Source organism: Triticum aestivum, chromosome 7D, assembly GCF_018294505.1.
Source record: "Triticum aestivum cultivar Chinese Spring chromosome 7D, IWGSC CS RefSeq v2.1, whole genome shotgun sequence".
Lineage (NCBI taxonomy): Eukaryota > Viridiplantae > Streptophyta > Magnoliopsida > Poales > Poaceae > Triticum > Triticum aestivum.
The window spans coordinates 639,683,348-639,695,994 of NC_057814.1; the positions used below are offsets into that span (position 1 = coordinate 639,683,348).

The 12,647-nt window shown below is 47.9% G+C and overlaps 1 protein-coding gene and 2 non-coding genes across 3 annotated transcripts; 2 read left to right on the forward strand and 1 right to left on the reverse strand.

The window, feature by feature from the left end:
* The first annotated feature begins 368 nt into the window (after positions 1–368).
* On the forward strand, positions 369–441 carry TRNAR-CCG (transfer RNA arginine (anticodon CCG)). The gene has a single exon. It is a non-coding gene; the product is annotated as a tRNA-Arg (tRNA).
* An 8,009-nt stretch (positions 442–8,450) lies between these two features.
* TRNAR-CCG (transfer RNA arginine (anticodon CCG)) lies at positions 8,451–8,523 on the forward strand. Its single transcript has one exon. It is a non-coding gene; the product is annotated as a tRNA-Arg (tRNA).
* Positions 8,524–11,465: 2,942 nt separating this feature from the next.
* On the reverse strand, positions 11,466–12,404 carry LOC543292 (thaumatin-like protein PWIR2). Its single transcript, NM_001427977.1, has one exon. It carries the CDS (start codon positions 12,337–12,339, stop codon positions 11,818–11,820), a length of 522 nt encoding a protein of 173 aa, NP_001414906.1. The 5' UTR covers positions 12,340–12,404; the 3' UTR covers positions 11,466–11,817.
* Between the last annotated feature and the right edge of the window lie 243 nt (positions 12,405–12,647).

Here is a 12,647-nt window from a genome sequence, read left to right on the forward strand (position 1 = left end):
CCTCCTGCTTCAATTATAAATAATGTGTCACCTTATTGAAATAGTGTGTTTTACAAATAAAAATGGTACTCTCTCTGTCTCATAATATAAGAGCGTTTGTAGTCTAAAAAATACTCTTATATTATTATGAGACGGAGGGAGTACTTTTTTTTCTAAATAAAGAATAAAATGGAGTCTTCCTTGAGTCGTCTTTCTTGAATCCATCCAGAAGTCTGCATGGAGTTGGCTCACGCGGTTACTGCTTCATTATTCTTAAGAACAAGCTTGCCAAAATTAACAAACTGGTCGCATGGCCTAATGGATAAACGCGCTCGCGTCCGGAGAATAGTACTCGAATTTATAACACAAACTTAGAAATAAAGCAAAGTGGTCGCATGGCCTAATGGATAAGGCGCTCGCCTCCGGAGCGGGAGATTCTGGGTTCGAGTCCCAGTGTGATCGACCACTGTCTTTTTTTAAATCATTTTTCTTATCTTCCAGTGGAAGAGATAACATGTCATTTCATGTAAGAAGATAGATGAGTGAAATAAAGAAAAAGAAAGAGACTGTTCAATGTCTCGAAACAGATTGTTCTTCATGAGATAAGCCAGTGCCATATGCACCGGATGCTCATTGAACAATCTGTTTCTTTTTCTTATCTTCCAGTGGAAAGATAAGTCATTGCATGTAAGAAGATAGATGAGTGAAAGAAATAAAAATAAACAGATTGTTTAATGTCTCCGGATGCTCATTGACACATTCATACTCATTATGGTGTCATTTGATTGTCTGATGTGGTTAGGAAGAAACACCCAAAATCAAACTAGTGGTGAGTTGCCTAGATTTAGAAATGTTGTTTTAAGAAAAATCATGCTTTCTGGCAAGCTGGAGGATGATCATGTTCACCTAACGGCATTGCGAAGCTTTTGACAAGGAGTCGAAGGCCACGTTAATCAAAGGGATATGCCTAAAAGTGGTTAATATGGTTCACACCTGGCTTAGAATCGCAAAATTGAGGCCTTTGATGTCAACCTGACTCTTGATGAACTCATCAAGCAGCTAAAACATTTGCGGACCAACAACTGTCCAGAACTTCTTGTAAAACAATACCGGGATACCTCAGGCCCTCGAGAAGTGTTGGTTCGCGTCGGGGTAAAGGGGGCTGCAAGCGACCCTACTCACAAGCCGATGCAGAAATCTGTACTCTACGCTCACCCCAAGGCCAACAGCTCCCTTACAGAATCCATAAATGTCTTGTTGTAGAGCATCTGGATCAGTAAATTGCAGGAAACCACCAATTTGAAGACTAGGTTTGCAGAAAACACTATGCTACAACCAATGATGAGATTGTTCACAATGCAAACCAACTAGGAGTATCACTTGGTAATAATGATACAGAGATATCTAGGTCTGTTAATGACATTCTTGATTTGGAAGCTGAACGAGCGTTAGAAATGATTCGTCACATAGCTGTCGTTAAGCCTATGAATGAGTCGGAGATTGATGCGCTTGGGGTTAGGGTTCTTGATGGTTTGTGTGCCGATCTTGACCCTGCAGTACCGGAGACGGAAGAGGAGGAGGGGTATGCCTACCCTGAGATCTCTAACCATGTAGATGAGTCTTTGGTGATTGCGGCAGAGCCCGAGTGTGGTGTCCGATCTGATGATCGCATTAAGCCTAAACGAACTTGGAAACGGAAGGTTTATCCGGTTTCGGCTGTGCGTAGAAGTGCTAGGATCCGTACCTCTAAAAAAATTGATGATGAAATATGAGAGGCATTTTCTGGAATAGCAGAGGTCTTAAAGACTTGGCTAAAAGAAGGTTTCTAGCGGATGCATCTCTTGAACATCATTTGGACTTTATTGCTCTGAAACTGGAAGAGGCAACTTCACTCCACATTTTCTTAGTACTTTATCTGGGGGGTAGATTTCGACTGGCATTGCATCCCCCCTCGAGGAAGATCCGGTGGGATTTTACTTGGGGTTAAGTGTGAAACTTTGGAAGTTCGGAGTGTAGTTTTGGGAGAGTTTGCGGTAAAGTTTCGGGTCAGAACTAAGGCAGATGGATTTGATTGGGCTTTGGTCGCGGTTTACGGAGCCGCGCGACCAGAACTCAAGCCAGATTTCTTGGCCGATCTGGTCCGTGTCTGCGGTAATGAGCAGCTCCCTGTTTTAGTGGGGGTGATTTCAACATTATTCGAAGAAGGGAGGAAAAGAATAATGAGAATTTTGACGGCAGATGGTCGTTTATGTTGAATACTATCATTGAAAGCTTGGATCTCAGAGAGATAGAGCTCTCGGGTAGGAAATTCACTTGGGCTAACTCGTTACCGGTACCGACTTTTGAGAAGCTTGACCGGGTTTTAGCTAGTGTCGAATGGGAACAGAAGTTTCCCCTGGTAACAGTGCAGGCGTTGACTCGAGGGATCTCGGATCACACGCCGCTACTAGTTGACTCGGGAGCTCAAACTCATGTGGGTAACAAGAATATTTTCTCATTTGAACTTGCTTGGTTTGAAAGAGAAGGTTTCCTCGAGTTGTTAGCTAGAGAGTGGGCTAAAGACTCAGGAGGAAGGTCGCCCATTAAGAGATGGCAATGCAAGATTCTTCATTTTCGAAGGTTCCTTCGTGGATGGGCTAAGCATACGCATGGGATATATAAGGCGGAGAAGGAGCGACTCCTTCTACTTATCCAGACCCTTGAAGTAAAAGCTGAAACTTCTATCTTAGGTACCAGTGAGCTGGAAACTAAGATGGAGGCTGAGTTGCGGCTGAAAGAGCTTCTCCGTGAGGAGGAATTGAAGTGGGCATTGCGCGCTAAGGTTTGCAAAATCATCCAAGGCGAGGATAATACTCAATTCTTTCACATGATTGCTAATGGGAAGCATCGTAAGAACAGAATTTTCCAATTAGAACAAGACGAAGGAACGATAGTTGGTCAAGAGAACCTGAAAATTTACATTACCAACTATTATAAGCAGTTGTTTGGACCTCCGGAAGAGAATTTTGTGTCTTTGGACGAGTCAAGGGTTGAGGATGTTCCTCAACTTGAGACTGTCGAGAATGAGATTTTGACTGCTCCCTTTTACAGAGAAAGAGGTGTTTGAGGCCATCGCACAAATGGAAAATAATAAGGCTCCAGGACCGGATGGATTTCCGGCGGAGTTTTATAAAAAGTGTTGGCACTTCATTAAGGGAGACCTGATGCCGATGTTTCATCAGTTTTTTAATGGTCGGCTTCATTTGTTTAAGCTGAATTTTGGAACGATAACTCTTCTTCCTAAGAAGACAGAGGCCGTTCGCATTGAGCAGTTCAGGCCTATACGTCTGCTTAATGTTCAAAATATTCACCAAGGTTGGGACGAACAGACTTACGCAGATTGCGCATTCAGTTGTGCAACCGTCCCAGACTGCTTTCATAGAAATATCCTTGAAGGGGTTGTCGTCTTGCATGAAACACTCCATGAGATTCACTCAAAAAAACTAGACGGCGTTGTTTTTAAAGTGGATTTTGAAAAAGCATACGATAAAGTTAAATGGCCTTTCCTTCAACAGGCTCTACGTATGAAAGGATTTGACACGACCTGGAGAAACCAGATTGAATCCTTTACGCAAAAAGGGAGTGTTGGGATTAAAGTGAATGACGATATAGGTCACTATTTCCAGACTCACAAAGGGTTAAGGCAAGGAGATCCCATGTCACCGATCCTATTCAACATAGTGGTTGATATGCTGACCATTTTAATAGGACGGGCTAAGGATGCGGGGCAGGTAGGTGGCCTGGTTCCGCATTTAGTTGATGGCGGTATCTCCATCCTTCAGTATGCTGATGATACTATCATCTTCATGGAGCACGACTTGGCGAAAGCGAGAAACATGAAGCTTCTGTTATGCTTATTTGAACAATTATTCGGGCTCAAAATTAACTTCCACAAGAGCGAATTGTTCTGTTTTGGAAGAGCTAATGATGACCAGGAGGCGTATAAACAATTGTTCGGATGTGAGTTGGGCACATTACCGTTCACGTATTTAGGTATACCCATCCATCATCGTAAGCTGACTAGCAAAGAGTGAAAATGCATCGAGAATCGTTTCGAGAAGAAACTGAGCTGTTGGAAAGGGAAGCTCATGTCATATGGAGGGCGATTAATTTTGATTAATTCGGTCCTCACCAGTATGCCTATGTTTCTTCTATCCTTTTTTGAAGTCCCGGTGGGTGTCAGGAAGAGGCTAGACTTCTATCGATCTCGATTCTTTTGGCAGAGTGATGAGCTTAAACGAAAGTATAGGCTTGCTAAATGGGACATAATCTGTAGGCCGAAGGACCAAGGGGGTCTAGGTATTGAAAATCTGGAAGTCAAAAACAGATGTCTCTTTAGCAAGTGGCTGTTTAAACTTTCGTCCGAGACGGAGGCTACTTGGGCTCAGATTTTGTGAAATAAGTATCTTCAGTCTAAAACCCTAGCCCAAGTGACAGTGAGGCCGACTGACTCACCATTTTGGAAAGGATTGATGAGATTCAAGCCACTCTTTTTCAACAGGACAAGGTTCTTAGTCGGAAATGGAGCTAATACGAGGTTCTGGGAGGATACGTGGCTTGGGGTCCCTTACACTTCAATATCCTTCTCTGTACAACGGTGTTCAACGTAGAGAAGCTTACGTTGCAACCGTTCTACAATCCACTCCCCTCAATATTAGTTTTCGGAGGACGCTAGTTGGAAATCGTTGGGAGGCCTGGCTTCATCTTGTAAGACGTTTGATGGATGTCCAGTTGTCTCAGCAGCCAGATCAGTTGTATTGGAAACTAACTAAGAACGGCGTGTTCTCGGTCAAATCCATGTATCTGGACGTCATAAACTCTAGCGTCATTCCTTCCTCGAAGCACGTTTGGAAAGTAAAGGTACCTTTGCGAATCAAAGTGTTTATGTGGTTCGTGCATAAATAAGTTATTTTGACTAAGGATAATCTGGCAAAACGCAATTGGGTGGGTTCTGCTAGATGTAGTTTTTGTGACCATAACGAAACTATCAAACACCTCTTTCTTGATTGTTCGCTCGCTAAGATTCTATGGTGGTCGATTCATATTGCTTTTAATATTAATCCGCCTACGTCCATCAACATGTTATTTGGAATGTGGCTTAATGGGGTTGACTCCGATACAGCGCGGCACATTCGCGTTGGCGTCTGTGCTTTATTGTGGGCAGTCTGGAACTGCAGAAATGATTTGGTTTTTAACAGATCAACGAACATTCATTTTTTGCAGGTTATCTTCAGGGCCACAGCGTTGATCTGTATGTGGTCGCTACTCACTCCGACGGAGGTCAGAGAGCGTTTGGTTACTGCGTCTACCCGATGGGAGATGGTAGCTCGGGATATTTTCAACCGATTTGGATGGCGGTCATGTAATAGGATAGGCATGTAGTGCTCCTATTTTTTTTGCCAGCCGGTTGTGGCTTTTCTGTTTAGCTCTTATGAGCGTTTTTTTCATACTTCGAGACTTGAAGACTTGTTGCTGGTTTTTATTAATAATATGAGCCGTATGCATCTTTCTGATGTAGAGGCTGGAGTAAAACCCCTTTTCAAAAAAAAACATTTTTGGTGCAGAAAACACCATGTCTTGTGTAATTGTTTTGCAAAAACCACTGATCAGCGGATTACAACGTTTTAAGCATGTTTATGACAGATGGGTCCCACTTGTCAGGAGTTGACTTGGCAAAAGGATGCCACGCGGGCACTTTGACTAGTCTTCTTTGGCCAAAACGATAAGTCTTCTGGTTTTCTCGCACGCGCGCCGTCACCCACGCCCAGTCCTACCGCCGCCATGCAGATGGGCTGCGTCATCGTCACCGGCGCGCCCAACGACCCCTCCATCTCCTCTCCCCTCCCTCTACTCCTCTCCAATCCATCGTCGCTCGTCCCGCCTGGCCAAGGCAGAGGCCGCCGTCACCGTTGCCACACCGAGGCAGAGGCCAATTCCAGCGCTCCCCCTTGGACCGGCACCATCCTTGAGCAGGGCCGCCCTATCCCCGCAGGGATCCCGACGCTGCCTGGAGCACCGTCGTTGAATCCATGTCAGAGCAGGAGCACCTCGAGCACGAGGCGGGTGTCTTGGAGCTCGGAGATGGCCGAGGAGCTCGCGTGCGCGGCATGGGAGACACCGACGCGGTTGGGCACCCCTGGCTCCTGCCCGCGAAGCTCGGGACGGCCGAGACCAGCTTCAGGCCGCAAATGTAACGGCGGTCGAAATCTCATCGTTGGTTGGCAGTGGCACACATAGAGGCTTGGGTCGAGGTCGTCTTCAGACCCGCGTCCGCACGCAGTTTGCGATGCCCTGCTGGGGGAAGGGACACGCCATTGACGGGGAAGGCGGTTGGGGGGAGAGCACAACTACCGCAGGGCACTCGCCAGTGGACGCTGCAGCCACGGAGGCCGACACCGAGGGATTTGAGGCGGCGACAGTGGCTTGAATGGGGATTGGGAGAGGAAGGAGAGAATGGGCTAGGTGGTGTCGTGTCAACGTGGCGTTTTTGACTAGTCAAAGTGCCCACGTGGCATGTTTTTGCCAAGTCAGCTCCTGACGAACAGAACTCATCTGTGGTTTTGCAAAATGATTACACAAGACATGGTGTTTTCTTTCAAAGAGATGTAACATAATGTTTTCTGCAAACCTAGCCTTTAAAGTGATGGTTTCCTGCAATTTACTCCATCTAGATCGGTGAAGTTAATTGCACAAAAAACCATATTTGCGGCTAGTTTGGAGAGAACCACCTAGTTGGTATTCCGCTGCAAAAATCACCGCGTTTCCAATAATCCTTTTGTAAAAAGAACTGATCGAGTGATTTGACCCGTTTGATCACTTTCTGATAAATGGGGTCGGATTGTAAGAAGTTGATTAGAAAAAAAAAACACGCACACACACCCTAGGTCTAAAAAACAAAAGCAATTAGACACCTCCCCGTGGACACTACCAGTAGGCCAAATCCCCTGACGCCCTTGACCCCTCCGCTCCACAGCCACGCTGCTATCCGGCCCAGCTCTGATCCTCCGCAGCGGCGCTGCTGTCCACCCACCGCCGCTCCTCCGCCGTCGGATCCACCACGCCCGTCACCGGAGATGACTGCCAGCGCCGCCGCACATGTCTTGGTCGAGACGACACACACCTGGCCCCTGCCTGGCCCAACCACTGCCAACCCAACAATGGCCATGTCCAATGCGCTCTCCGCCGTGGCCATATCCATTCTGGGTCGTCGGGATGGCAGAGCCAGGTCGTAGCCATCTCCACCCTCGCCAGGATTGGTCGTGGCATTGTGTCGCAGGCGTGCCGAGCAGGAGGACAAGCAGAAGACTGTGGCGCTGTACCGCGGGCGTGCCGACCTGCTTGTGGTCGCCATCCGCCACCGCAACACACTCGGGGAGCGCACACTGGCTCGCTCCTGCCCATCTCTACTCCTCTTCATTTCCGCGTCCGCCCTGGCGGGGCTCACGATCCCAACCATGACATCCCGGACGGTAGGGCCAGGGCGTCGTGCCGGCCGACCTTGAGGTGCTTCGGCAGTGGTTATGTAGATGATAAGGTTTTAAATGATTAAAGTACTTATCTGATGCAGGTTATCTACAGATGTATCGGGACTCTTCGTTTATTGTCCTTTCTACAAAGCGTGAAGAATCGAGACCTATTTACGGAGATGTGGACATGATTGGAGGCTACGGCGAGGGATACTTTTACCCAACATGGGTGGCAGCATGATCTTAGGATTGGCCCCCCTCCGCTTTAGGCGTTATACAGACTCTTCATGTTTCTTTGTATTTCGTCTTCGTACTTTCCGTTTGTGTGAGAGGTTCTTATTTGGTTGTGTGCATCTTAGTTATGCAGAGGCCGGGTGTAATGCTTAATCTTTTAAGTAATAAAGTGTCCCTTCTCGAAAAAATGTGTTTCAACATTTTTATCTCATGACAGGCTTATAATCCGGAGTTTCTTGTCCAGGTTTACTGAAGGGCAACTGTCGTGAAACACATTTGCGAACTAAGAGTGTGTTGCTATTTTTTTAGGGGAAGAATATGTTGCAGTTGGGTCATCACAATACATCATCTCCGAGTCTAGGATGCCCGGTCGCCTCAAATTCAAACAAGTAAATCCTCTCATATACTGATGACTCTATGCTCTACATGCATCTTCGCCGCCACATTGTTCAGTCTAATTGAACTAGTTTGCTGCAGTGTTTGATTTGAACATTTCAAGCCACTTCATCCAGTTAAATGTTTGTAAAAAAAACTGGACGCAACATATAAAGACAACTGTGACTCTTTGTCGGTGTTGACTCCCCTTATTGAAAATTAATGTGTCTTCGGAGTAAAATTAATCATGTCATCATTAATTTTCTACAGATGGTGTTCCTTGAGTCTCCTTTCTCTCAAATCCACCCAGAAGTCGGCACTGGCTCACGCGACCACATTCTATTTTAAAAGCGAAGTGGTCGCATGGCCTAATGGATAAGGCGCTCGCCTCCGGAGCGGGAGATTCTGGGTTCGAGTCCCAGTGTGATCGACCACTGCTTTTTTTCTTCTATTCTTCTTTACTTTACAAATATATCTCTCTCCTTTGGGGGTTATTCTTGCAATGCAATTTTTGGGGTTCGAGTCCCAGTGTGATCGATCACTGCTTTTTTTTTTCTATTCTTTGAAGTCACCGATGGTGTAACGACTTTATTTATCTCCTTGGTCTCTCGAAGGTGCTCATAGAGGTATGATGTGCGTGTGTGCGTTCATAGGAGTGAATGTATGTGCATATGTATCGTTTGCACTACGTTCAGAAAAAATATACAAGCCCGAGAATAAGCTTTGTAAAGTTCCATGTATGACAGCTATATACACAGAACGAATGAATGAATATATTTCCAAATTCAACAATATTCCTCTGCTCAACCTTTATGATAGTATGTTGTTACACCAGCTGAATAGCTTTCATTAAACATCTCATCCCACATAACCCAGAAAGTGTACCAAAAGGCCAACTAACGTTATTACCTCGCGTCGCTCTTGCGGGCAGCGGCGGGGGAACCCTAGCCTCCACCCCGAGCCCGCCTCCTACACCATCCCCTCCCCTCGCCGCCGCCAGAAGACGCCGCCGGGCGAAGCCCGGTGCGTGTCAGCGGCGGCGGGGCCCTTCATCTCCTCCCGACGTGCGGCTGTAGCGCGAGATGCGGCGACGCGGCGGAGTCTTGGGGCTGATGCGGCGAGGGCTCGTCGGGCGGCGCGGCGGCCACACGGCGGCGTGAGCGGGTGGCCAGGTCGTGGTGGTAGCGCGTGGGGTTGGCTCAGTGGCGGCGGCGCGGGCATGGATCCATCGCGGATCTGGTCCGGTGGGCGCGGTCTCGGCCTCCCCTGCTCGGCCAACGGGTTTCGGTGGGGGGACTTCTTCTTGCTGTGATCTGACAGCGGCGGCCTGGATCATCCAGATCCCGGCAGGGATGGCGGCGGCCCGTCCACAAGAGATGGAAGTCTTCGAACAGATTTGGGTGAAAACCTGCTATTGGCTATTGCCAAGGCCGGCGATGGCGACGTTGTCTGCGTCGTTCCCTTCCTGAAGGCATCATCGTGAAGAAGTTCAATGCCACCCTCTGCTACCTCCGAGGGAAACCCTAGATCAGTAGATCGGATGACGGCGGCTCTCTGGTGTTGTTTCCCCCTTGGGGGCGTCATTCTTAGAGGTGCACACGGGTTCAAGGGACCAGAGGACGGCGTCTTTGGTGGAGCGGTGCTAAATCTTACACATTGTTAGTGGCAGATCTTGGCGGCATGGCGTTGTGAAGACTCGGCGTCTGATGCACGGAGATGGACTCGCGCAGGAGGAGGAAGCTGTCTGGCGTCATGGTGGCGTTGATGGCAGAGAGGCCTGGCAAGGTCGGTGCATCGGTTCTGCTCTAAGGATGGACCGATGGAAGATGGAGGTGACGGCCCTTGCAGCGTGCGGTACTCACTAGGAGTGTGCCAGATCGGTGTGGGACTCATTCCAGGTAGTGGCTTGGATGAGACACCCGGCTTCAGATGTTAGGTTTTGGTGCGATGTCTGTTTGGTATTAGGCCCAGACATTCGGTACACCTTCATCAAGGGGATAGGAGTAGCAACAACGTTGCCAAGTTGATGGCTTCAGGCTTATTGATGTATCACCTTGTATGGTCTTTGTGAATAATTAATAATATGGCTGCATGCATCGTCCAGATGCAGAGGCCGGGGGTACATTCTCCTTTTCAAAAAAAAGTTACCTATTTTTCTCTTAAATTAGAAAGATGTGCATGCATTTATTATCGGTGATTTGATATATATGTGACCCAAGTGTAGACCAAAGTTTCTGACTAATTAACTAGGTCTTGACAAAAAAATGTTAAGCAAAATTTCTTGTTCAAATTTGGCAGTTTTGCATGCGTGCAGAAATTCTTAGTTGTATGTTTGGCTCGATTAACCAAATTTGACTCTTTTTAGGGATACCTACAACTTTATTACTTAAACAACGTCGGGAATCTCGTTCGCTACAATATGTAAAATGCACTCCGGTGGCACATCAGGTCAAACTATCTCTAAATCATTGCTATCCCCTTCTTTAACTAAAACATGAGCAGCTAGATTAGCTGTACGCCGAGTCCAGATGTCCTTGTACTCTTGTGTCGATTGAAGCATCTCTTTGATCTCCTCTATATAAGGCCCCAGTGCTGAGAGATTCTTGCTCCGGTCATTCAACATGGAGACAACCCCTTTGCTATCAAGTTCTAGCTGAATTTTCTGTACCCCTAGTTCTGTCGCTAGTATAACCCCCCTCCTCGCAGCCAATACTTCAGCAAATTCAGGGTCAGTGGCGCGGGGGAAGAACGTTGCAGCTCCTCCTCTATAAGCACCTTCATGATCCCGTAGGATCACTCAACCTCCCCTGTTGTCTTGCACCTTCGACACAGCACCATCTGTATTAACTTCAATACATCCTTGGTCAGGCTGTTCCCAACGCTCGACCGGTGTGGGCGTCTTGATCGTTGCCTGTTTTGCATGCACCGAGAGCCACTCCTGTACATGATTGAAAACACTTTCTGCCACTACCCGGGGATCTGCAATTTTCTTACCATCTCTCATCTCGTTCCTTGCTAACCACAGCCCATATAGCCCCTGGATCATGAACTCTCTCTCAGCATCGCTTGCGGCAGCGAACCAACTCTGCATCCATGTTAATATTTCATGTTGCCTTGGCTGATGGGTAGACCAGGGAGAAAGGAGTGCGAGCCAATTGACTTGAGGCAAACGAAAATGAAAAGGCTTCGGGTCGAGAACTCGCCTCGCGTGGCAAATCCTTTTCCCTTTCTCCCTCTGCGCCCGCAAAAAGGCCTTTGACATCATGACATGATGCAAAGCTGAAAGAAAAGAACAACAACAAATCGTTTGAAAACAAACACCACGGATCAACATGCAGGAGAATAGTCCACATTTCTTTTGGTGTTGAAACAAACAAGCTAGCTGTACACATGATGGCCGCGTAGGGCCCCATGTGCTATCCACGCACATGTGGTGGCTCCTTTGGCACGCCGATGTCAATGTCGTGACATCGGCGTGAGCAAGTAATACTAATAGCTGACCATGTTGCGTCAGGGTGCTGTCCAATCTAAGGTAGATAGGTAATTTTTTTATTGCCCTGTACTGTGTACACAAATATCAATGAAACGCTCATAGTAGTGGGCTAACATGTAGTACGGCGGCTGTAATATGACAATGTGATGTATTAAGCAGTACACCTTTTATTTATATGGCCGTATATCTACGTACGCCTTTTATTGATTCGCGGTGCGACGTATAGAGGCTTCATGGACAGAAGGTGATCTGGTAGTTATTATTGCCACTGCAGGCGTGTGTGGCGACGTCGTTGGGGTGTTGGTAGGCTTGCGGCGGCGGGCAGCTGGGGTCCCTGCACTGGAGCGCGTCGCCGGTGCTGCACGAGAAGTCCATGGCAAGGTTGAAGCCGTCGATCACCGAGATGTCGTAGAAGTCCTGGGTGCTGCCGCCGCCGATGGTGTACTCGGCCAGCGTTGCTGGTGGCCGCCCGGAGAGGGAGCAGGATAGCTGGCCGCCGCAGTCGCCGGTCTGGCAGCTCCCGCTACCGCCATTGAAGGAGCACCCGGTGCGGGCCCATATCCTCCCGGCTTGGGTGCCCGCGGGCACGTTGATGCTGGACGTCTGCCCTGAGCCCAGCGCGAAGCCCCCACCCACCGGGATGCCCGCCGGCCAAATTGTGAAGCCACAGTTGTTCTTGATGTTGAAGGTGGCCGCGCTGGCACCGGCGGCGAAAACAGCGAGGAGGAGGAAGAGCACCGGGGAGGTCGCCATTGCTGGAAGCTCTAGTTAGCTTTAGTGCTGTTGCTATGCTCGAGCTTTGCTGTAGGAGGATGAGTGAATTTGTTAGGACAGAGCCATGCGTATTTATAGATAGCCGATGAGAAGAAAAGTATGGCCGATGAAGCCAAAGCTTGAGAAATTCTCCAGATGTTGCCAATATTGGCCTAGAAATTCTACATGAGTGGACAAACTAGCAGCAGGTTTGACCATTACTTATGGTGAAGCTAGAACCACGCAATACATAGTTATAGATAGCAGATGAGAAGAAAAGTATGGCCAATGAAGCCAAAGCTTGAGAA

Excerpts from the sequence above, each read along its gene's own strand:
- LOC543292 (NM_001427977.1), bottom strand. The coding sequence starts at position 12,339 with ATGGCGACCTCCCCGGTGCTCTTCCTCCTCCTCGCTGTTTTCGCCGCC.